Below are 26,159 nucleotides of genomic sequence, written 5' to 3' on the forward strand. Positions count from 1 at the left end.
CACACAACTAGGCTACCTCTCACATACTCACAGGCTTTCTTTCTCTCAAACAGACTACTTCCCACACAATCACAGGCAGTCTCTCTCACACACAAATAGGCTTGCTCACACACTATCACTCTCTCTTTCTTTCACACAAATAGCCTTACTCTCATATACTAACTGGAACTCTCTCTCTTTCTTTCACACAAACAAGGCTCTCTCTCACACATTGACAGGCACTCTCACATACAAACTGGTTTGCTCTCACATGCACAGGCGTCTTCTTTCATTCTCTCATACAAACAGCCTCACTTTCGCACACTCACAAGCACACTCTTTCATTCATACAAATAGGCTGCTTCTCATACATAACACAGGCACTTTCTCTTTCTCTTACACAAATAGTTTCACTCTCACACACTGACAGGCACTCTCTCACACACAAGCAGGCTATCACACACACTCACAGGCACTGTCTCTTTCTGACACACAATCAAGGTTGTATCTCAAATGCACACAGGCACTCTCTCACATATTGGCAGGCATACTCTCTCTCACCCTCAGACAAACAGATTCTAGTCTCACACTGTCAGGCATTTTCTCACCCTCATACAAACATGCCCTTTCTCACACACTCAGGCACTCTTTCTCTTTCATTCACACAAATAGGCTGCCTATCACACACTCACAGGCACTCTTTCTCTTTCACAAAAAAGACTTATTCTCAATCATTTACAAGTACTCTCTCACACACAAATAAGTCTCTCATGCACTCACAGGCACTCTCTTTCTCTCACACAAACAGGCTCTCTCACACTCTCACATAATAGCAAGCTCTCACACACAAATAAGCTTCCCTCATACACTCAAACCACTCTGTTTCTCTCACACTAACATGTTCTCTTACACACTCACAGGCACTCTTTCTCTCTCTCATTCACTCGATCACAGGTAATCTCTCACTCTTTTACAAATGAATAGGCTATCCATTTCTTCTTCAGCCCATGTTTCAGCAGCAGAAAGGAAGGAGGCCCACAGGGCTTTTTCAGCCACTGGCTGCTGGAGATACACTGGTGACCTCAAAGGCCTCTTCTTCTGCTAGTTATAGGGGAAATGCATGTGGCTTATAAGACCTCTTCCTCTGCATGCTGCAGGGATAATGGTAGCAACCCCACAGGATCTCTTTGGCTTCTGGCTGCAGGTTTAACATGGGCATTCCCTCAGGGCTTCATCTGCACTTCCAACAGCCCCTGAACAGAACCATTTGTAGGATTACTTTTTAGCCACGTTTTTATTTACTATCTCATTGTTTGTCTTCCCAAATAAATAACCATACACAATCTCATACTAATTCAACCTCCTCAACCCTCTCTTTACCATGTCTTACTGTCAAGCTTTGCAATAATTTAGACTGATATTTCTCAAACCTCCCCTGGAGGCACACCTAACCAGTTGGACTTTCAGGATATCCATAATTAATTGGCATGAAATAGATTTGCAATTATTGGAGATCCATGGTATACAAATCTTTTCATGCATATTCATTGTGGAAATTCTGACTTGCTAGATGTGCATGCAGGAGAGGATTTGGAAAAACCGATCTAGACAGGTACTAAAATTAGTGAGGCTATAGTCTGAAAAAACAGCCTCCTGGTATGTACCTGTGACCTTGCTGGACAATTCTTGGCCACCTCCAACCTGCTAGCTTTAATGTGGTCAGTTTCTGGGAGTTGTCACCTGTAACCTAGCTACCACATGGCCTGCAGTCTCACCAGGGTGTGCTTTCTTTCTCTGCCCTTTTTATTGTCTATATCACATCTCCTCTTGTCTATGCTCTTAAGAATAAAAAGTAGGTTTTCTTTGCAATACTGCAAAAACCCATCCTTATTACTAATAATGTCATTGAGTTTCACAGTCGATAGGGACCATTAGTACATCTAGTCTACTCAATTTCACTACTGCTCTTGCCCAACAGACCTCAGATTATCTCCAGCTTTCCACTCACTTCTTCTCTACTAGGGATCCTTTGACACTATCCCTCACATTTATTTTTAATTCCATTACTAATTTTGTTTCTACCATCTTCCTATAAGGCCAAAAACCAGTTGCAGAATTTTAAAATATGCCTCCTAACTGACCAAAGTTAAAGAGCTGGTTTGTATAGGAAAAGTTTTCCCAAAAATATTCCCCTAGTATGTACGCACTCTAACTCCCAAAGGCACTGATTGCCCCTACCCAACACCTTCTGAAAGGTCAAGACCCCCTACCTCCTACCTTCATAGAAGGCTAAGACCACTGACTGCCCAACTCTCCCCACCCATATTGGAAGACCAAGACCCAACCCTCTAAAAAGCCCCCCCCCCCCCCCCCGCACCAAACTGGGAATGTGACAACATTCTACTTTCTTTTATTTACTTTCCTGGTCTATGCCAAATAGTGATTTTTAACATCTTATACTTTGAGCCACATGTTCTCAGGCAGATTAATACATACCTACCAAAATCAGTTGCAGAAATGTGATTTGAATTGAGATAATAAATATATCCTCATTTGTGCTATGCTGTTACTTGTTATGTAGTGTTTGTGTTGTGATGCATTGTGCTGGATTGTGCTGTTTTCAACTTACTTGTTTATTATATTGTGTTTTGCATAAGTATGCTATTCTGCATTGAATGAAGTTGTTTATTGTCCTTTGCTATATTTTGTTGCACTCCTTCATGTGACATTGTGCTGTGACGTGTTGTGCTTTGCCACACACTGGTTGCCCATGCTATGAGAGGCTTACTGTCTCACCTGACTGTGTCTTCCATTCCACTGGATTCTCCCTTCATCGACAATGAGATCCTTGCCTTTGGGGGAACGAGAATCGTAAGTCCCAACCTGAACATATCTGCTGCTGCCGTTAGGGTACAACTGCCAGTTCAAAATATCAACAGAGAGTGGTACATCCCCATTCTCATCGAAAAAGATCTCTTCCCCAGCAGTGTTCTTAAAATGTACCTTTTTAACATAGTGAAGAAGCTGGAATGCAGAAAGACAAACATTGGGGTATGTGAAAAGAGATGATTCAATGATATTCAAGACTGAGCGATGACCATACCAGGATATAATATTACCTGAAAGGATAGGAAAATCATAAAAAGGGGAAATGTATGGCACAGTATTTAAATAAATAAATATATAGATAGATTAAGGTAACTGAAATTCAAGGGGTATAGAGAAAGACATAGGTGCTTGGGTCATCTTGGAAAGGGACCTCCATCACATGCGTAATAGCATGAAATAGATCTAATCAATTATATAGATACAACTTCAGTGACAGGGAAATGTTAATGGTGGGAGATTTTAAACTACCTGGTATGGATTAGAGTATTCTATCTGCAGAATATCCTAGAAATATAATGGTCCTGAACTCTTTAAAGATGCACTCCTCCCTCATAGGTAATGGAACCTATGAGGGAGGGGGCTTCATGCAAATGAGGAAATCACCTGAGTTATAGCGACCATCAGAATCCATTGTTTAATATAAGCACAAAGGCAGAGAGAGAGAGAACATATGCCAGGATCCTGGACTTGAGGAAATCCATTTTCAGGTACTGTGCGATCAGCAAAGTTAGCCAGAAAATTTTATCTGGCTTATTTTGTTGGAATAATCAGCAGCACATTGCTAAATATACCAGGCTGCTTTAAATGTAGCTCTTTAGCAGTCCTAAAATTATTCAGCTATGTTAGTTGGACTAACTTCAGTAAATAACCAGCTCCATCCCCAAACTAGTGGATACATGTTTAGCCAGATAAAACGTTATCCAGCCATATCAGGACTAGTCAGATTGATCGGATTTGAAAATCCAACCATGTACCTAGCTAAGTTCAAACTTAGCAAGCCAAACAATGCTGATTATGAACCTCTTAGTGTGTCAGTCTTCTAATTATGGAGGAGTACATTAGGGAGGTAGAAAAATCTTTGTTTCGTAAAAGACTTGTTTGCTAAAGACTCTATTACAGTTTACAAATATTTAGGTTAGTAAAGTAAATGAAAATAAGAGGAGAGGGAGACCCGTATGGCATGGTTTTTAAAGGAGGGGGTGAAAAAGCTAGAGCACAAAGAACTGCATTCAAAAGGTTGAAGGGATCTCTGAAAGAGGAGAGCAGGGTTACCTGCTTAAGCTAAGAGATGCAGGGAAGGTGGGAGGGCAAAGACAAAAGCAGAGGAATTCATAGCCATGGTGGATGCCCTAGGTGATAAAACTTTAAGGAAAGAACTGGTACTGTAAGACAGAAGGAGAAAAGAAGGAATGTCTTGAGCATGAAAAGGAAAATGCAGAAATATTAAAAATAAAATGATTTTGTTCCGTGTACACCAAAGAAGGTGTTGGAGAAGGGCAGTTATTTGGAAGGCATACATATGGAAGTGATGAAGATGTTACAACTTTTCCAGAAGAAGAGAATATCTAACTATATTAAAGTTCAAATTCTTTTTTATTGAGTATTTCAATAACAAGGAAAGAGAATAAAACAAGCTTCAAGCTACTTGGATTATGGCAGAGGTAAGGTAGAAAATCAGCAAGGAAATTATAAACAACAATACTATACGTCATGGGACATGAAGGTTCAACATTTGCTTTATCGTATCCCTTATATCATGCTGAAATCGCTCAGTCAGAGGGCAATAGAATAGAAGATGGGATAAAGCCTCTTTAGGAATATTACAAGACCAGTAGCCATGAAAGGGGGTTAAACTAGCTTTGTACATAATCCAAGGGGTCCAAACACTATGGTGAGCCAAAAAGAACATAGATTGGGTAATATGTGAGGACAAAGAACCCTCAAAGATTTATCCCAATAGCAGGTCCATGGAAAATCATCAGCCAAGGAAAGATTCTGAGTCCATGTCTTTTCCAGGCCTACACAACATTTGAAACTAATAAATCTTAAGATGTTTGTATATATGTGCCATTGTATGTCCCTGTGAGGAGAGAGTAAGCAATAAACTACCTATGGTTGTTGACAAGCATTCTGCAAATCCAAAGAAGAGGCATACAAAACACTAGTTGTAGCCTTCAAAAGTATTGAGAATGGGGTAGATTAAATTTATCAGCCAGTTGAACAAGGACAAAAGGTTGCTATTGTCTGCTGAGTGATGCAGGGACCAAATTCCAGCTTGGTACCAAAAGGCTATTCAAATATCCTGTGAGCTATCAAATAGTTTGAATTAAACCACGGACTTGACATGGCTGAAGTTCTCCAATGAATTGTTACTTCTTTAATAGTGTGCTCTACATCATGAAATACTGTGTACATGCTAGAAAAATGGGGTGAGATCGAAATCTTGTCTTTTTAAGAAACTCCGGTATAAACCATAAAGGGACAGGACTAGCTATTTCCAATTCTACATCCACCCAAGCAGAAAATCATTGGTAACTGACTAGTAACTGATCTAGACCTCATTGTAAAAGAAACACTGTATGATAAGAATGGAAATCAGGAAAGTTTACCCTTCCTATCTGTCTAGGTGATTTTAGCTTTCAATGAGCAATGCGCGGAGTCTTGTTATTCCATAGAAAGTGGGATAACAAGACATCAACTTATTGCTAAAATTTACGAGGGAAGAAAATTGGAATCATCCTGATAATGAAATTTATCTGTGGAATAAGACCTTTTTGATCACCTACCTATTAGACAACCCTTTTAGGCAACCCCACCAAGAAAGTTGTAACAGGGACCATCTGAAAGAGGAGCATAAATATGCTCCTTCACTTTAGATATGGTTAAATCAATGAAATTGTAAAATTATATTCCCAAATACTTCAATCCATCAGGTATCCAATGAAATTGTGGAAATTGAGAGGCACTTTCCAAAGCCTTCCCATAAAATTGGATGAACATGTGCACGCACCGGGTAGCGCGCGCACACGTATGTCCGCGCGCACCTTTTTAAAATCTACCCCTATATATGCATCATACTAATATGTGAGCAAAAATGTAATGAAATATTATAAGTACTAAAATCTGAGGAGACAATCTAAAGCCTAAACAGAATTAGCCTTCAGAAATTAGGACTGATGAAGAAAAAATGTTCAGTTCTGTTTTTTTAATTCATTTTATATGCCTTCATAATTCATTTTGTTTATTTCAAATAATTTTTTAATTCATGTCAATCATTCATTTCTGTGTATAATCCAAGGGACATCCCATTTCAGATTCCACTACTGGGCTTTTCTATTTAAATTTAGTGAACCTTGCTAGCAGATATAAGAATAGGGATGAACATTCCAAGACACCATTTCTGTGTTTAGCAACCCCCTAGGTTTGACCCTTTTTCTTTTGGGTCACAGTGTACAAAGTCATTTCATTGTGGGGGGGGGGGGGCTCCCTATTCTTATCATAGAACGTTGAGCAGATATCATGGGGGTACCACAAAATGTCCACTGTATGGCATTTTTAGGAAGTGAGTGGTGATGTTAATTTGTTTAATGTGCTTGTGGGAAAAAGTGTATGTATGTTCCCTTAAGGTTTGGATTTTCTTAATGGTGGATTCTAAAGAAGCAGGTAATATAAAAGGGGAAAGTGTTGGTGGTGTTTTTTGTCCTTTCCTCCCTTGCCAGCATAGGGTGGGGTAAAGGGACTTCCAGCTATGTGATTGACAGCAGTACTCAGCCTGCGGGATAGGAGGCCCATGGACCAGGTCCAAGGGGAGTAGGACCCTGAAAAGGAGAGGCATAATGCCAAGAAGTGGAGAGAAGTCCCTCCATCTTCAACCAGAGCAGAGAAGTACTGGAGGGGTTCTTCCACCTGACAGGGAAACTAGTACCATGTCACAAGAAGGAGTGCAGGAGTGGAGTGAGTTAGCCAATCGGGGAACTTCCCCAAAGTGTTCTTGATGTACGGAAAACTTAACACAGATGGAAAGAAGAGATGTCCTCCTCCCCCCAGCGTAGCTTATTGGAATGGTGGAGAGGACAGTGGCCAGAGTTGTCCTCCTTCCAAGAAACTACCCAAGAGAGATCCAGATCAGGAATGCAGTCGGGGATGAGATGGAATAAGGTATTCCCCAAAGATTTCCTTGAATATACTATGTCTAGAGAGAGCCAGCACAGAAGGTAGGCAAATTAGAGATTTGAATAAAATGTTCAATCACTATGGGGCTGATATAATAAGGAACGCTGAAGCTGCCACATGTTTCTATGTGCCTTTTTTCAAACAAAGCCATATCCAGGCTATTACATATATATGTAATAAAGGTTTTGTGTGCAGGAAATACATGGGTACAAATGTGCTTACAGACCCTCATATTTTCTGCACAAGTGCATGCTAATGGTATGCAAATGAGGTGGTTATCTAGTCTTGGGCAACTTAAGGAGCCATGCTAGTAGAGAGAAATGCTAGTGTGGGATTTCTTAATGTGGTTTTTTTTTTAGCACCATAGTCAGGGCATGAGTTAAGTGACAGTGCTGACTTGGGAGCTATTTTGTTCCATGGCTTGCATTGATGTGGTGTGGTTGTGTGTCCATGTATCTCTAGTGTTGTTATTATGGCGATCTTGGATTGTGTCCAGTTGTTCCTGATGCTGTGGTAGATCCTGCTGGTTCACCAAAGGATTACAGCAGCAGAAGTGGTGGTGGGTGACAGAGGTCATGGCCGGAAAGAAAGGATCAGGCGGAATCATTCAGGGAGGAGCGATCATGAGGAGCTGGCACTGCTTTTCCCACTCTTAAAAGACCTACAATTATCACTTCCATGAGGTATTAATTATCACCAATTATTATATTTGACATGGTTTCTGCAGCCCATGGTTATTAGAAAAATATGCTTTCCTATTCCAGGGTCATAATTTCGCTAAAAGGAGAGACCTGGTTCCTCATCGCATTTTCTTTTATGCACATATTTTTGGTGTGGATTATCAGCGCAGACTGCTGTTTCTTAAACATATTCATAAAAGACCTAGATAGGGGAATGATGAATAAGTTGATCAGATTAGCAGATGGAAGCAAAATTATTCAGAGTTAATACATCACAAAAGGATTGTAAGAAATCGACGAGAACCTTTCAAGACTGGGAGAATGGGCACCCAAATGGCAGATGACATTTAAACTAATGTGGGGAAATGCAAAGTGATGCATGTAGGGAAGGGCAACCCAAATTATAGCTACAAAATGCAAGATTCCACTTTGGGAATCACCACCCAGGAAAAGAATCCAAGTGTCAGAATGGATAATATGTTGAGCTCCTCTGCTGCCAGGAATTATTAGGAAAGGAATGGAGAATAAAACAGAGAAAATCATAATGCCTCTGTGTCATTCTGTTGTGCGATCATACCTAGAGTATTGTTTGCAGTTCTAGTCACTGCATCTCAATAAAGTCATAACAGAATTAAAAAAAGGTGCCAAGAAGGGCAACTAAAATGATAAAAGGAGTGGAACGATTCACCTATGAGGAAAGACTAAAGATGTTAGGACTCTTCAGTTTGGAGAAGAGACGGCTGAAGACAGATCTGACCGGTCTAAAAAATAACGAATGGAGAGGAACTGGTAAAGATGAATTGAGATTGTTTACTCTTTCAAAAAGTACAAAGACTAGGAACATTCAATGAAGTTACTAGGTGATACATTTAAGGCAAATAGGAGAACATATTTTTTTTTACTTAACGCATAATTAAACTCTGAAATTTGTTGCTGGAGGTTGTGGTAAAAGCTATTAGGGTAGCTGGATTTTTAAAAGATTTGAACACATTCCTGGAAGAAAAGTCCATAAACCATTATTAAGGTGGACTTAGGGAAATCCATTGCTTATCCCTGGGAAAGTTAGGCAGCTTTAGCATTTTGTCTGGATGCTTCCCCTCTCCTCATTGGTCAGCTATGCCTGCATGCAAGAATGACCCTTCGTATAGAAGGCAGGGTAACCGGTCTATTGAATGTGATCAGAGAGGACACATTGTAATTGGGGGCTAAAAGATACAACAGCCCCTTAAACTGTATGTTCTCTACCATCTGTAAGGGTTGGTCATCTTAAGGCAATTTCTCTGAAGCAGCATGCCTCACAGTGATGTGCTAAAACTATCAATCTGCTTCAGGCTGGCTTCCCACCGACATGGGTTTAGGGACTACTTGCATGCCACGTAACAGGAGGAAGAGGCTAAGGGCTGGGGTGGATTAGGAGACCGGCTTCCCTTTTTATAGGGCTTTCCAGCTTCTGGAATGCAATATCCTCTGATTCGGAGAATCCATGACATGATTCATCTCAATCTGCACTTTCTCCCTGGAGCTGCTGTAAACCTTACTAGCTCAGCCAGAATAAAGGAGGTTGCTCCATTCCTACTCCACTGGCTTCTCCAGTGCTTGTGCCACCTTCCACTGACTCTTCCTTCATTTTCCTATGCACCATAGGAAGACAACTTCCTGCTTGCCCCTGCCGGAACCTGTGATTAACCCTTAACAAAACATCTCTTTAGCTTAGGCAGGGGCATCCTGTTTTCCTCAGAACTATGCAGATTTTATGAATATCATATTTTTAACCCATCTAGAATGGTCGATAGGCCAATATAAATATTTTAAATAAATAAATATCCAGAGGCCAAAACTCAGCACCACTTAGCTGGAGAAGTTATATGTTTAATTTCCATTGCTTGAACTGTATAAGAAACACTAGCAAAACAGAATAACATAGCTGATGATGCACTAAAAAAAAATTACAGTGCCCTACAATTAAATGGAACAGAAAAAAATGTATCAAAATGGAAAAAAAATACATTTTTTTGGCTGCACATCCCTCTATGATATCGCTCCTTATCAAAGTCACTTTTTGATGTATTCCTCTGGCTATCTACTATATTGTATGGATGAGCTTACAAGTTCTCACACATAATTCAAAATCCTACCCCTAAATTTTAATAAGAATGATGAGTTTAACTTGTTTACTAATTTCTATCTGTCCATACTGAAATGTATCTTCATTAGCTAAATAGAGATATAAGTAAAATACCTTAAAAGAGAAGATCTCTAAAAACTCTTACCTGCCATGGCTGATAATTATGAATATTTGCACAAGATCCATTTTTGAAAGGCCCCTGTCCTGGTACACAGAGGTACATGTCATTTAACGCATGAGCCAAGGCATACACGGCATTAGATACCTTGTAGGTATATCGGAAGTTATACACATCATATACTGAGTTGTCAATACTATCCACTCTCTCATCTCCTGTGCAAAGTGGAATACCATTCTTTGAAGCATTTCCTCTAGTTTTATCATCCAGCCATTTACAGCCAAAGGCAGTCTCCCAAAACATTTTGATAAAGACATCCTCCGGAGAAGTGGAAGGGTGGATGCTTTGAAGGAACTCCTTTAACCCAGGTATCTGGCCTCTTCGATGAGCTACTCCTAAACTTCCATTGAAAGTCTTTAAGATATCTTTCCTGGGAAAGTCTGATTCAATGGACCATCTGGCACTGCCCAGCCAAATTTTATCTGTCAAATTCCTTGAAGAAGCCTCTTCCATCAATGGGATTAAATTCTCCATGGTGGTATAAACCACAATCGCTGTGGCTGTTGACTTGTTTACCACTTCCAGAATACGAAAAACTTCTTCCTGTGAATTATGCACAGGTAGAATTTCTAGGAAAGCAACACAACCTCCATATTTTTCAATTTCCTTTATAAAGAGCTGACTGCCTTCCCTTCCCAAGTCATTATCAGAGATTATTACCCCTACCCAAGTCCAGTTGAAATATGCCACCAACCGAGCCAAAGCAGTGACTTCAAAATTGCCATTGGAGATTGTCCTAAGAAATGAAGGGAACTGAGTTTTATCACTCAAGAGGGGTTGACCTGAAGCATAGCTGACCTGTGGAATTAAAAAGGAAATCCATAATGTATGAAACAAATAATAAGAATAGTCAGTATTACAATGAAGTCATGCATTTAGAAAACATTTTTAACAACATGTATACATTTTGAATCAAATGCATACATACAAGTTCAGAGGGAAAGTATGCATGCAACACTCCTTTTAAAATTATCCCATCAAAATTACCTGAATAAAATTCCACTTTCTAATTTGTGAGCAGATGTTATTTGAGCATTAGTAAACATATTTTAGAAAATTAAGTGTGCACTCATACTTTTGCAAATTAAAGTACTGCTTTACCCCTAAGAATGCCTTTGAAAATACCTTCTTAGCCCATTCACATATTTTAAAAAGTATAATACAGCCAGAAAGAGAGTAAATAAACAGAGCCATTTCTGTGGGTAAAACAATGGTTTTGCTGCAGAAATGGGGTTTTATAAAATTGCCCACTGGATACACTGATAGATTAATGTGCATAACAAAGAAAGGGGGCATTTCTTCTTGGCATCCTTTCTGGTCTCAAAATGGTGCTGCCTTGAGGCACTTAGCAATTTATCAAACTCAGTGGCATGATACAAAGTGAAGCATCATGAGTTGGTGCCACTTCAGGAGCAGTGGCAGCACCAACAAGAGGAGATTGCTGGGGATGGTGCTGGATTCATGATTTTGCAATATTGGATGAGGGAACAGGATTCCATAGACACAGTTTTTGGGTGTTGAGAGGTGGTAAAAGGTAGAAGAGATGAAGTGTGTTTGTGTTTTAAATAGTCAGTAAGGCAGCTAATAAACAGAAGTTAGTGTGTTTATTTTTAAATAGTCCCTCAGTAAGGCTGCTAATAAACAGAAGTTAGTATATTTGTATTCGAAACCCTTCCACCCCTCTCCCAACCTCCCCTAGCTCATCCTGTAATTTATAGGCAGGTGCCACTTTCACACTAAAAAAAAAAATCAGCCTTTAAACTTCACTTCAAAAAATTCCCCATACCATATTGAGAATTTGATCATTCCAATGTAGGCCAGGCCACTACCATAAGAACATAAGAACATAAGAAATTGCCATGCTGGGTCAGACCAAGGGTCCATCAAGCCCAGCATCCTGTTTCCAACAGAGGCCAAACCAGGCCACAAGAACCTGGCAATTACCCAAACACTAAGAAGACCCCATGCTATTGATGCTATTAATAGCAGTGGCTATTCCCTAAGGGGAGGATTTTAAGAGCCCTGCTCGCCTAAATCCGCCCAAAACCGGGCGGATTTAGGCGAGCAGGGCCCTGCGCGCCGGTGAGCCTATTTTACATAGGCTCACCGGCGCGCGCAGATCCCGGGACTCGCGTAAGTCCCGGGGTTCTCCGAGGGGGGCATGTCGGGGGCGTGTCAGGGGCGGGCCCGATCGTCGCGGCGTTTAGGGGGCGTGCCGGGAGCGTTTTGGGGGCGGGCCGGGGGCGTGGTTATGGCCCGGGGGCGTGGCCGCACCCTCTGGACCCGCCCCCAGGTCGCGTCCCGGCGTGCTAGCGGCCCGCTGGCGCGCAGGGATTTACGCCTCCCTCTGGGAGGCGTAAATCCCCCGACAAAGGTAAGGGGGGGGCTTAGACAGGGCCGGGTGGGTGGGTTAGGTAGGGGAAGGGAGGGGAAGGTGAGGGGAGGGCAAAAGGAAGTTCCCTCCGAGGCCACTCCGATTTCGGAGCGGCCTTGGAGGGAACGGGGGTAGGCTGCGTGGCTTGGCGCGCGCCGGCTATACAGAATTCATAGCCTTGCGCGCGCCGATCCAGGATTTTAGCAGATACGCGCGGCTCCACGCGTATCTACTAAAATCCAGCGTACTTTTGCTGGCGCCTGATGCGCCAGCAAAAGTACGCCTATTCGTGTTTTTTGAAAATCTACCCCTAAGTAAACTTGATTAATAGCCATTAATGGACTTCTTCTCCATGAACTTATCCAAACCTTTTTTGAACCCAGCTATACTAACTGGCAACAAATTCCAGAGCCTTATTGTGCGTTGAGTGAAAAATAATTTTCTCCGATTAGTCTTAAATGTGCTACTTGCTAACTTCATGGAATGCACCCTAGTCCTTCTATTATTCGAAAGTATAAATAACCGAGTCACATCTACTCATTCAAGACCTCTCATGATCTTAAATACCTCTATCATATTCCCCCTCAGCCGTCTCTTCTCCAAGCTGAACAGCTCTAACCTCTTCAGCCTTTCCTCATAGGGGAGCTGTTCCATCCCCTTTATCATTTTGGTTGCCCTTCTCTGTACCTTCTCTATCACAACTATATTTTTTTTAAGATGCGGCGACCAGAATTGTACACAGTATTCAAGGTGTGGTCTCACCATGGAGCGATATAGAGGCATTATGACATTTCTGTTCTATTAACCATTCCCTTCCCAATAATTCCTAACATTCTATTTGCTTTTTTGACTGCTGCAGCACACTGAGCCGACGATTTTAAAGTATTATCCACTATGATGCCTAGATCTTTTTCCTGGGTGGTAGCTCCTAATATGGAACCTAACATCGTGTAACTACAGCAAGGGTTATTTTTCCCTATATGCAACACCTTGCACTTGTTCACATTAAATTTCATCTGTCATTTGGATGCCCAATCTTCCAGTCTTGCAGGGTCCTCCTGTAATGTATCACAGTCTGCTTGTGATTTAACTACTCTGAATAATTTTGTATCATCCGCAAATCAACCCTTACCCTAACCCACAAAGCGATACATACACACAACTCAAATTGGCTTGTCGATTCTGTCTGCCCCTTGCGATCTAACAAATCCACTAGAGCCTCCAACAATGGAACCCTCCATGTACCCTCACTTAAAATAGCACACCTCACCTCTACAAGGGAACGAGCCCTATCTATTGCTGGACCCACCCTCTGGAACTCGTTACCTCCCAACCTCAGGCTCGAGACCTGCAGCTCCAAATTTAGAGCTAATCTAAAAACCTGGCTATTCGCACACGCCTACCAAGATTAATTCTTCCCACAGCCACTCAACATGCCCATCAAGAACATTATCCCTACTCACCCTGATATAAATTTTCCCCCTTTGCCTCCCAACACGAATATTGTATAAAGTTCTCTTTGTTTTCCACAAATGTTTTGCTTAGTTAGAACTGTTGTGCCACTCTCTGAGTAGCCTGTTCCTATGTACTTCCTATTCTGTGTTCTATAGTTCCTATTCCCCCCCCCCCCACCTACCTGTTTTATGTAATTTCCAACCTTTTTGTTTTTGATGTAAACCGATATGATGTCCCCACTAATATCGGTATAGAAATTTAAATAAATAATAAATAAATAAATAAATAAAATTTGATAACCTCACTCATCGTATTCCTTTCCAGATCATTTATATATATATTGAAAAGCACCGGTCCAAGTACAGATCCATGAGGCACTCCACTGTTTACCCTTTTCCACCGAGAAAATTGACCATTTAATCCTACTCTCTGTTTCCTGTCTTTTAACCAGTTTGTAATCCACGAAAGGCCACCACCTCCTATCCCATGACTTTTTAGTTTTCGTAGAAGCCTCTCATGAGAGACTTTGTCAAACGCCTTCTGAAAATCCAAATACACTACATCTACTGGTTTACCTTTATCCACATGTTTATTAACCCCTTCAAAAAATGAACAAGGAGAACAAAACTCATGTTAGGTCATAAACTAAATATTCATTGGAGGTTTTCCAGTGCCTTACCTGTGGGTATCGGTAGAGTCCAAGGATTCTAGCAATTGGCATTGAGGACTTGGATGGTGTATCCCCAGCAATAGCTTCGGGCATGGCTTGTTTATAACAGTTATAATTTGGCACTGTTTCCTGTCTCCCTGACAAAAGCCACATGAGTCCCAGAAGTGATCTGACTTCATTGTAACAAGAGTCGTATATTATAAATCCGATTGAAACATTTGGCAAGATGTGGGGTGATTTATTAATTTCCTTAATAGCAAATATCATTGCCAAATGAAAGCGGTAGTACCTGATATGAAATCTGAAGAACAAGATAACTCATGAAAGTCTTTGGAATTTGTCAGCAGAGACAAAAAGGCAAACAGCATTTTCATGAACCGGTTAACCTGTTGAGTAGATGATTTCTGTATTGGGTTAAATAATGTTTAAGCATACATCATCTGGGACTACTAATGACCTTTTATTATACTATATTATGGAAATAAAAATGAATATTCTTAAATGTAGGTACAGGACATTAATAGCAACAAAAGAAAACACAGAACACTACTGGTCATGTTGACTCTACACACTATAAACTTTTTAGGTTGTGACATCATCTACTGGCTCATCATAAGAACTAGCAAAACCTCAATGAGGATTAAAATATATAACTCACCTTGATATCTTTTGATTTAAAGGGGAATCATAAAACTAATTAGTTTAGTACATAAAGTATGTGTGTTCTACAACATATGTACTTTGACCTACATTGCAGAAAGCATTCCTAAGCATGTGTTTAGGTAAAACATTGCGTGTAGATTTCATTTTCAAATCTCTGCAAATTATTTTCTTTTACTTTCTTCCAAAATAAAAAGCATGAGCAAATACCTTAGGTACTTTGTGTCCATGGAAATAATCAAAGAAAAACTATTAGTTTGTAATTTTCAATGGAGTTATACCTGTAAATGTAACATTTATTTATTTATTTATTTAGAATTTTTATATACCGACATTCTTGATAAAAATATCAAATCATATCAGTTTCCATTGAAACACAACAGTCACAACTATGGCGTTACATTAAAACAAGTCGTCAAATCATTAAATAACAGGTGAATATAGAAAAAAAATAATTATTATAAATAAGCAATTATAAATAAAACAGGTGAATATAGAAAAAAATAATTATAGATAAGCAATTATAAATCAAATAAAACCATTATAGATAACAATTGATTATAAATAAACAGGTCGTCAAAAAACAAATGACAAATATAATGGGGCAGCAAAAACAGTGGAAAAAGCGATACATAAAGTAAGGCGACTAATATATATTGCTATGAGTAAGCGGAATAGAAAGGGCATGGTGGGGCCCAGAGGAATCGTGTGGTCAAGAGGAAGGAGAGGTTTGAGAATCTCAGGCTGAAAGATGGATTGAGGAGATCTGGTTGAAGGATGGGGGAAAGGAAGAGCGAGGAGGATGGGGGAAAAGGAAGAGTGAGGAGGATGGGGGAAAAGGAAGAGTGAGGAGGGGGAGGGATGAGTGGCATTAAATCAGGATCGGGGAATATGCTAGAGAGGTTGAGTCTCTCTACGGATCGGGGGATATGCTAGAGAGGTTGAGACTCTCTACGGTTCAGTTTCCATTGACCAGTGGCTCCCTAATGTCCTGTTATGTCCTTTGACCAGTGTCTGAATGTTCTCGAGCCTCCGGGAAGGCTTGTCTGAAGAGCCAAGTTTCGAGGTGTTTCTTGAATGTTTGAAGACACGGTTCTTGTCTCAACTCCGGAGGAAGCGAGTTCCAAAGGGTGGGCCCCGCTGTAGAAAAGGCGCGTTTTCTTAAAGTGGTTTTGATCGGAGGTGCGTATAGAGATCCTTTGTAGGCGTTTCTGATTGGTCTGGTAGATGTGTGTGTGCGAAGTTGAAAGCTTAGCTTGAGCAATGCCGTGAATGTCCTTGTGGATCATCAACAGTATTTTGAAGGTGATCCTGGATTTTAAAGGGAGCCAGTGCAGGCCTTGTAGTATGGGTGTAATGTGGGCTCTTTTGTTTGAGTTAGTGAGTAATCTAGCCGCAGCATTCTGGAGCATCTGAAGGGGTTTAATGGTTATTGCAGGGAGACCTAAGAAGAGAATTGCAATAATCTAATTTTGTAAGGATGATAGACTGTACTACTAGTCTGAAGTCGCTGAAATGTAGGAGAGGTTTCAGATTTTTGAGAACTTGAAGTTTAAAGAAACATTCTTTAGTTGTGTTGAGGACAAACAATTTTAAATTGAATAGGTTATCGAGCCGAACCCCAAGGTCTCTGACAGAGGAGGAGTGGTTGATGGTTGTTTTTGCGAATTGAGATGCGCTTTGTGAGTTGAGGAGATTGTGGTTTTCATCTGGAGAGATGATGAGGATTTCGGTCTTATTTGAGTTAAGGATAAGGTTCAGGCTGGTGAGGAGGTTATTGATGGATTGTAGACAGCAGTTCCAATGTGCCCAGGTTTTTTGCAGGGATTCAGTGATTGGAATAAGGATTTGGACGTCATCGGCGAATATATAGTATTTTAGTTTGAGGTTAGAGAGTAGATGGCATGTAACAATTTTTCATAAGCCCATTTATGAGCTTAAAGTGCACTTACATATGTATAGCCCATTGACAAGTCAATGGCATATATTGTAGCAATTTTCAAAATTCCACATACAAGTGTAAAGTGCATTCACATTTTTAAAACCCAGTTTTAAGCATGTAAATTATTTTGAAAATCACCCCACTGGAGAACAATTTTTTATTTTATTATTAGTGAAAACCTTTCCAGTCAAAAGTATCAGTAGAAGTTTGTAGTCACCTTGAAATATGTGTGCAACTTTACCAAGGTCTGCAGGCCTGAACCAGACTGAGCAATACAAAAATGAAGTTTCAAGCCACATGAGGTCCTCTGCAGTTTAATATGAGATTGTGAACTACATGGAGCTAAAGAATCAGCCATTGTTCTTTCTGTCAGACTTCTGTCTGCACCTCACAATTAGCTGGTACACCCTGGACATAGAATTGCTATGTCATGGACTTGGAAACATTTTGCCATGAAGCAAATATTGGTCAGAGAATGTCTCCTGACATCATTATCCTGTGTGTGAAGATGTGTATACATACTGGCTAAAATGAAGTCATATCAGAAGCCTACCAAACCTTTCCCTATGGGTGGTGGTAATATCCAATCAAGATCAACATTTTGACCCTATGCACCTGCATATGCATGAGGTCATGTGGCAAGAAAGGACTTTGGACTTTGTAGGATTCAGATTCTAATCTGCCATCCTGCCATTGCTTCCATTCACACAAACTTCCTACTTGTGAACTTGGCACCTTGGGATTGGGTTCAGAGTTTGGCCCAGCTCTGCCCCATTACCAGTGGGATATTTGCCAGTCTTGCACCAGTTTAAGCTTTACAAACCAATTTATTCTTTTCCTGTCCTTATTTGCAATCTCACAGAGGCATCTGTGAGACATGTGAGTTTGCTGTCCTGAGAAGGGAATGTTAAGTAGGGATGTGCAGAGGGATGCCATACATTGCATTTGGGATTCATATTCATCGGGGGGGCAGATACATTGCATTCGGCAAGGGGGCCCCCCGATACGTTCTATACGGCAATTCCTATTCGTTTTCCTGCTAAAATTAAATTAACTACAATCCCCCACCCTCCTGACCCCCCCAAGACTTACCAAAACTCCCTGGTGGTCCAGCAGGGGGTCCGGGAGCCATCCCCTGCACTCACACCCTTGGCTGCCGGTTTCAAAATGGCGCCGATAGCCTTTGACCTACTATGACACAGAGGCTACTGGTGCCATTGGTCAGTACCTGTCACATGGTCATCAGCGCCATCTTGTGCTCCTACCATGTGACAGGGGCTGACCAATGGTACTGGTAGCCCCTGTGACATAGTAAGGGCAAAGGCTATCGGCACCATTTTGAATACTGGCAGCCGACTGCCCAAAAGCAGGAGATCGCTCCCGGACACCTGCTGGACTTTTGGCAAGTCTTGTGGAGTCAGGAGGGTCCCCCAAGACTTGCCAAAAGTCCCTGGTGGTCCATCGGGGGTCCAGGAGCGATCTCCTGGACCCCTGATGGACCACTCCCAGCATCATCATAACCTTCTCTATTGCTCCTCCTCCTCCTCATCATCCCCATCATCATTATCACCCTTCCTTTTCCTCTGCCCCTCAATCCCACCCCCTGGATCATCATCACCTTCCTTCTCTCTCCATCACTCTCCCCACCCCCAACGGTCCATCAAGCACAGTATCCTGTTTCCAAAGGTGGCCAAGCCAGGTGATAAGTACCTGGCAGGATCCCAAAACATTCACTTTTTAATGTAGGCCCATCTATTTTCAGTGGGTCTCTTCATTAATAAAGTGTGCTTTAATGCACTCCATCTTCCCAATTTTGCTCTCTCTTCCACTGCCACTGAGTAGAAGCAGCAAAACAACCACCACAAGTAGCAAGACTCAGGAGAGGCAGCAGGTACCATAGGGTTCACTGAAAACTTTCCACAGTTGTCTTTGCTTCCTCCCCGGTTAAGAAAATCTGTTCTAGGGCATGTTGCATTATTTACAGTGCTGCTTTGTCATAGATACTGTACGAGTCCAGGGAATTAATGGCGTTTGCTATGACTAGTTGCTACATCCGTGCTAAAGTATTTATCATTAAGAAAATAACTACCATGGCTCAGACCTGTGTTAATCCTGGGCCCAGCCAGAAAGATCAGTTCTGGCTATGCCACTGTTCCTCAGAGACAGAGATTTGCCTTAACCGAGGGCTGTTGCAGTGTGAACTCAAGCAGCAGTCTTCAGGATCAGCCATAATGCCCTTTCCCTCTCCGTCAGTAGGACACAAGCTGGGACATTGCTAGCAGTGCAGAGATTGTGTAAAGATCAGACTCAGCTGCTTGTGAGCACTCATATATTGTGGAGTGAGCAGATGGACTGAGTTTGCTGATTATTTAGTAAAGATTAATGTGTTATAGGCTAATGAGGTGTGCAGTTTCATTATTGATTCTGGGCTCGCAGTTGAATTGCAGGTCTCTTCAGCCTTCACCATGCACACTCTGGATCTGGTAAACCCTGACGTGATAATCTACAGCAAGAAATTCATATCATACTTCTATAAGAGGGGAACACACAGAAATCCCTTAGGAGTACACTACGAGGAGACCGATCCCTCATTGAAACTAATTTTACTTCCTTAATTGATGGAATGAGCAATAGTTCCTGGTCTTGAGACAGCAAAGTAGCTTGAGGGGCATAGGAGCCAACAGCCTCCACATTTCCTAATGAAGTGAAAAAGGGAGGCCAGCAGCTTTCTCAGCACCCCTCATCCACTGTAAGCCTCCCTCCTCACTTTTCATTTAGGCACGTGTGAGAAAACTTAGCTATCGCTGATTTTCAGTTCTAACTGCTAAGTTTAGGAACTCAAAGTTTGATTGTACTAATTCTAGCTGGCTACGTTCAGTTAAACTTAGCCAGTCATCCCCCATTTTGGTTTTGTAATAACCCTGGATGCGGTACAAGACAGCAACATTATATCATACACCAGGGAAGGTGAACTCCAGTCCCTGAGTGCCACAAGCAGGCCAGGCTTTCAGCATACCCACTATGAATATGCATGAGATAGATTTGCATACAATGGAGGCGGTGCACGCATACTCATTGTAGATATCCTGAAAATCTGGCCTGTTTGTGGCACTTGAGGACTGGAGTTCGGTATCCCTGTCATACACTCTAAGAAATCTACATTCATATCAGGGTTTTGGCAGAAGTCTCTTACACTAGCAACATTATTCAATAGTTTATTAGGAAGGTAATTTTCAAAGGATTTATGCATGCAAATTTCAGAAATAAAAGATATGAAATCAAAACAAAAATATAAAAGGTAGATTCATTTTTTCTTGGATGAACTTAATACATTTCTTGACTAGCTAGTGAGAGCATGTACTATTTTCTTTAGGTTACAAGTTTGAAGTCTGATCTGAAGAAGAGAATATTAGCTCTTGAGTGCCAGTCAAAAATGGATTGTTAGTCTAATAAGGGGTATCACCTTATATATATATATATATATTCTATTTTAAAAAATATTTCTGTGCATTCAGGCGGCCTAACACAACAACCAAACTCCTTTATTCAAGCAGGTAAAGTTGGAAGTTACATGTGTAAGCATCATGGACAGTACAAGAAGTATTATTCAAAAGTCTGAAGAATGCATAGAAATGTTAGAAGAAGTAGAAAGGGGGGGGGGGTGGGTTAGGGTGGGGTGGGGTTAGGATGTTCAGGCACAGTTTAGCATTTTGAAGCAATAAATAAGCAGATAGTACTAAACTTGCATGCATTCGTTTATACCTGCTAATCTGAGGTGCAGAACTGAAAGTGTTTTTTTGGGAGGGATGTCTAGGTTAAGTGGAGGAGCAGACAAGGTGAAATGTTGGAGGATCATAGCAAATTGGTGGAAGCTGAGTGAAGTGTAAGGATGTCAGCAAAATGGAGACAAGGATTTCCATATGTAGAATCACTCATATTTTATAAAATAGCTGTCTCTTTATATAAACATACATATGTTACAATTATTTCTAGAACTATTCTAAAATAGTTATAAATTGTGGTTCACTGCATTACAAAAATGTGCTTGCACTGAAATATACACATGTACTTTTGGGGCAGAGACACATGGCATTTTAAAACCTGTGCAATTCCTGCATCACAGTTTATAAAATACTAGAGATGTGCATTCGTTTTTGCCGAATTGGAAAATTGCAACGAAATTGTCCAATTTGGCATGTTTCAGGGAGCCTGAAAAAAATCAGGATTTTCCTGTTTTTTCGCAAAAATTCGTTTTTCCGATTAGTGCGCACTAACGGGAGTCAGTGCGCGCTAACTCCCCGTTAGCGCGCACTAACTCCCGTTAGTGCGCACTAACAAAAACTAACAAAAAGTAACAAAAAATAACAAAATCTAACGGTTTTTGTTAGTGCGCACTGACAGGAGTTAGCGCGCACTAACGGGGAGTTAGCGCGCGCTAACGGGGAGTTAGCGCGCACTAACTAAAAATCGATTTTTCGCGAAAAAAAAGACCCGAACCGAAAAAAAACGACAATTTCCATGGCGGCCGAAAAACAAAGAACGACACGAACACAAAAAACGATGCACATCTCTATAAAATACAGGCATAACTTTGGGTGTATTCACTTATACATGTATATGCTGACTTACACATACTAGGGTCAATATTCAAAATATAGCTGGATATCTAAGTTAGCCAAATAGACTTATCAACAAACTTAGATGGGATATTCAGCTGTACGGCTATGCAGATGAATATCCCAGTATTTGGTGGTACTTAATCATATCTGTCTAAGCTTAGATATGCTATCAAGCATATCTACCCTAGGTAAGATCATACATAAGAACATAAAACTTGCCATACTAGGTCAGACGTCAAGGGTCCATCAAGCCCAGTATCCTGTTTCCAACAATGGCCAATCCAAGTCACAAGTACCTGGCAGAATTCCAAGGGGTAGAGAGGTTCTAAGCTGCTTATCCCAAGCTTAAGCTGCAGATATCTGCAACTCCACCTTAGTAATGGTTTATGGACTTTTACCAGGAACTTGTCCAAACTTTTTTTAAAATGCACTTATACTAATAGCTTTCACCACACCCTCTGACAACAAATTCCAGAGCTTAATTATGTGTTGAGTAAAAATTTATTTTCTTTTATTAGTTTTAAATGTATTACCCAGTAACTTCATTGTGTCCCCTGGTCTTTGTACTTGGTCATCCTTCTCCGCACCTTTTCTAATTCTGCTATATCTTTCTTGAGATGTGGTGACCAGAACCGAACACAATACTGAAGATGAGTTCACACCATGGAGTGATACAGAGTCATTATGATATTCTCTATTTTATTCTCCATTCCTTTCCTAATAATCCCTAGCATTCTATCTGCTTTCTTGTCTGCTGCTATACACTGAGCAGAACATTTCAATGTATTTTCAACAATGATGCCTAGACGAATAATTTATCTGGATAATTCTCAATATCACTATTTAGCTGGAAAACTTACCTCTTTAAGTAGCACCACCCCATTACACCCATTGCTCACCCACAAGTTATATGGCTAAATGCTTATCCAGTCACTTATCCAGCTAAGTAGCAACCACTGAACATAGTCAGATAATCATCAGCTGCCACTTAGCTGGATAAGTCTGTCTCAACCAGCTAATTGCCTCTTGAATATTGGGCTCAGTGTTGAAAATTACCTTCATTTGAGAAGGCTTTTTAGTTTTTTACACATACAGTAAATTTTTAGGACCAGGAAAATATAAAATTACTATAACGCAAAGATTTCAGCATAAGAAAAAGATTTTTAATTAATTCCTCTGTATTTTTTTTCTCTAGGCAAACTCAACCTCAAAATAACTATCTGCTTTAGATGGTTATTCACATTGAGTTCACCAATATGAGTGAGGGCTCAGTGCTAGTGATGTGCCTTGACTTGCACAAATCTTGTGATTTATTTTTCAGCTTGCCCTTTCTCCCTAGGGCCGACTGGAGCTGGGGATTCTGGAGAAGCAGTAATCATAGCCCCTTGGAGAGAGGGGGGGGGGTCAAAGTCACTGTAGAACTATGACACCTGGGAGACAGATTCAGGATGCATGTGTAATGAGATTCTTATCACCCCCAAGATGAGGACTCACTACTGCAAGAGTGGGGGTGGGTGGGGAAGGTTGTTAAACATAAAGATACCGCTTGGGTGCCGTTTACACGATAGACTATGGTTCTGATTAAACTCAATGTTGAAAATAAGCGGGAGGAAATTGCCAGGCCAAAAAAATCAGTGATGTTGAGTCAGTGGTTGTGTGGTTAACATACAGTATACGGTCAAGAAGGTTTGCTAGAGGGCGAAGACTCATTGCTGCAATACATTATCAGCGCTGCCTTGCAAAAAGCAGTTCATTCTTAAAGCAGTCAATATCAATAGAAAAGTCTGCATGGCAATATAAAGAAACCTCTTACCTCCTGCAGCGGATAGTCTCTGGCAGGTCCTGGTATTTCACTTCAGGATATTCCACGTCCATATGAATGGCAAAGATTCCTCCCAGTAGGAGTTCTGCATCCTTAGAGTAACCCCTTACATCTCCACTCTGGAGAATGCAGCCTTGTTGACTGATCCTACAGAATGCCCCACATATACAGAGAAATAGAATGGAAAGCGATATGAGGATGGAAGGTGGTACGAGATGCTGCATGCTCACAGACTCTGACTATGACCTAAGCTCTTAAAGATGATAATTTACAAAACAAAGAGGCAGAGGCGCTAATATGCTAGACAAGCTGTGTTGTGGACATTATTACTATTACTATGGCTACATTCCAGAGGAGATTTCGCTTTTCTAGGCAGAGAATCAGGAGCAGGCAGCAGCAGTAGCACCTGTGCCATCTCCAATCAGAAACGATGCCTGAAACCTTCCCTCTCTATATATCGATGGACCCTGTAATTATGCAGGGTATAATTTAAGAAATGAACAGCTTTGTCGTTTTCATATCTTTTAAGTAAGGGTAATGACTGCCTTTCATGTAAAATAATAAGAGGTCAGTATCAACAGCAGCCCTGGGAGTTGGAGTGCACCATGTGTGATAACATCCAAAAAAAAATGATTCTCCAGAAAACAGCAGAATCTCACCATTGCAAATTCTGAACAAGGAGCAGAACAAATTTTGTTAAAGGGGTCTCACAAAGGTGTGGTTAATATCACTAGAGGCTACAAAATGTCATATTCAAGCTGCAAGCCACAAAGTTGTGATTTCTGTTCACCCATATGGTTACTTGCCCAGTGTATGCCAGTACCCTCTGTACCCTCAGGCATTAGGCCTGTCATCAATGATACCAACTGAGCTTACCAACTTTAATATTCCCATCCTTCCTATTCAGAAGTCCAATTCAGATAAATACTGATTTGCTCAGAATCTGCATGCTATTGACGCCATCGTATTATCTAGTCTCAATACTTGTTCTCATTTACGCTTTATGGTCAGCAATACACATTGAACAGATTCCCCCCAAGGATTCATGTATTCTCCTTCTATTTTCCCCTAGGCACTAAATTTTCTTCTTGCTGACTTTGATTTCTCCTTCAATATGATGATGATTTACTGTTGGGTTCCTCCTCTTGTCAGGCCTCAGTCACAGATACCTTGCAGTTGCTCATCCAGTTGGATAGGAAAGGATTAAAGGTTTAAAAGCACAAGATGTAGCTCCCTGCCTCCCCTGTCTTCTGCTGAGAGCATTGTATTTCTCAAGGACAGTGGTTCCTCATCCAAGATCGTGTGGAGGCTATTCTGCATTTTCCCCTCTGATCTTGTCTTGATATGATTAATTTCTGTCATCTATGGAGTCCTTGACAGACCTCTTTATCACCTCCTGAAAGATTCTAAACCCTCCTCCCTTTCATGGTCCCCTGAGATGGATTCAACCTTTACCTCCCTTCAACAGGCCTTTACGTCTACCCCAGCCGTTGTCCTGCCAAATTATTCTTTTCCTTTTTCTAACTCTCATGAATGAGTTGGGGTGGCCTCTGGAGTTTTAACTTAGACCCATGTAGACAGAGCTATGACTGACTGCATACTTTTCCTCCCAATGATCCTGTGTCTCAGGCCCTGATGACTTGCCTGAAGGCTGTAGCTACCATTGCTTCTTTTGTGGGGGCTTTCCAGTCTTTTGTCTTGGGAAAGCCCCCTCAGTCTTTTTTGCTCCTCATCCAGGAGCCACTTGACTCTCACACTCAAAGACTCAGTTGTTTTCTCAAGCCTGACTCACAAAGTAAGATTTACCACTCCTCTCTTGGATTCTCACCATTCATTGTTCCTTCACCACTTAATTCTGTCTCCTCGTTACTTTCTCCAGAGGAAGGTGAACTACATGGCTGTGAGTCTGCTGTTCAGATTGAAATCAAAGTTCACCCAGACCATTCTGAAATCCCTTCCCAGAACCCTCTTTTCATCTTCTTTAGGGATGGATCTTCTCTTCAAACGTCTTCAAGATCCATTGCAGCTATCTACTTTTTTTGCTTCCCCACTGATGTAATTGGGACTGGGCATCTCCCTAAGGGTTTCTCTCCCCAGCTGTCAGAACTCTTTGCTGTTACTTGCACCTGTTTCTTAGCAGAAGGCCAGACTTTTACCATTTACACAAAATCTGCACCCACAAAGAATTCTGCTTTTATTCATTCTTTGTTGAAAAGGTCTCTTTATTCCCTCACAGGTTGCCATTGTCAAGTATGCAACTCAAACCTCAGCAAATACCTTTGAGACAAAATGTGACACCCTGGAAGCTTCAGCTGTCCTTTATACAGCTTCTAATGAGTATCTTTTACCCATACATGTTTCTAACAAAATTCCTTTGATAGATCTGTTTGCCTTGTAGAAGATAGCAGCTGATGAGCATCCAGCCTGGAAATGCCAAGAGGTGCATGCAAAATTCTGGCAGCCTCTGGCTAGGCCCTAATGGATTTTTCTGTTGCTCCCCATACTTCTGTCATATCTTGCTCAACTGACTCGTTAGGGGTCATTCTCAAGCAAAAGGAGGGTGAAGAGTGAAATTCAACACACTGGTGGGCAC

At 41.1% G+C, this 26,159-nt stretch overlaps 1 protein-coding gene across 1 annotated transcript in view; it reads right to left on the bottom strand.

Annotated features, from left to right (window-relative positions):
- LOC115077499 (extracellular calcium-sensing receptor-like) overlaps positions 1–26,159 on the bottom strand; it is a 48,273-nt gene that overhangs the window by 18,516 nt on the left and 3,598 nt on the right. The window contains exons 2-5 of the mRNA XM_029579790.1: positions 23,558–23,713; positions 14,511–14,824; positions 9,992–10,800; positions 2,776–3,003 (exon numbers count right to left, since the gene is read on the bottom strand). Coding sequence (XP_029435650.1) covers positions 2,776–3,003; positions 9,992–10,800; positions 14,511–14,824; positions 23,558–23,713 — 1,507 coding nt within the window. The remainder of the gene's footprint in view (positions 1–2,775; positions 3,004–9,991; positions 10,801–14,510; positions 14,825–23,557; positions 23,714–26,159) is intronic.

Source organism: Rhinatrema bivittatum, chromosome 16 (assembly GCF_901001135.1).
Source record: "Rhinatrema bivittatum chromosome 16, aRhiBiv1.1, whole genome shotgun sequence".
Taxonomy (NCBI): Eukaryota; Metazoa; Chordata; class Amphibia; order Gymnophiona; family Rhinatrematidae; genus Rhinatrema; species Rhinatrema bivittatum.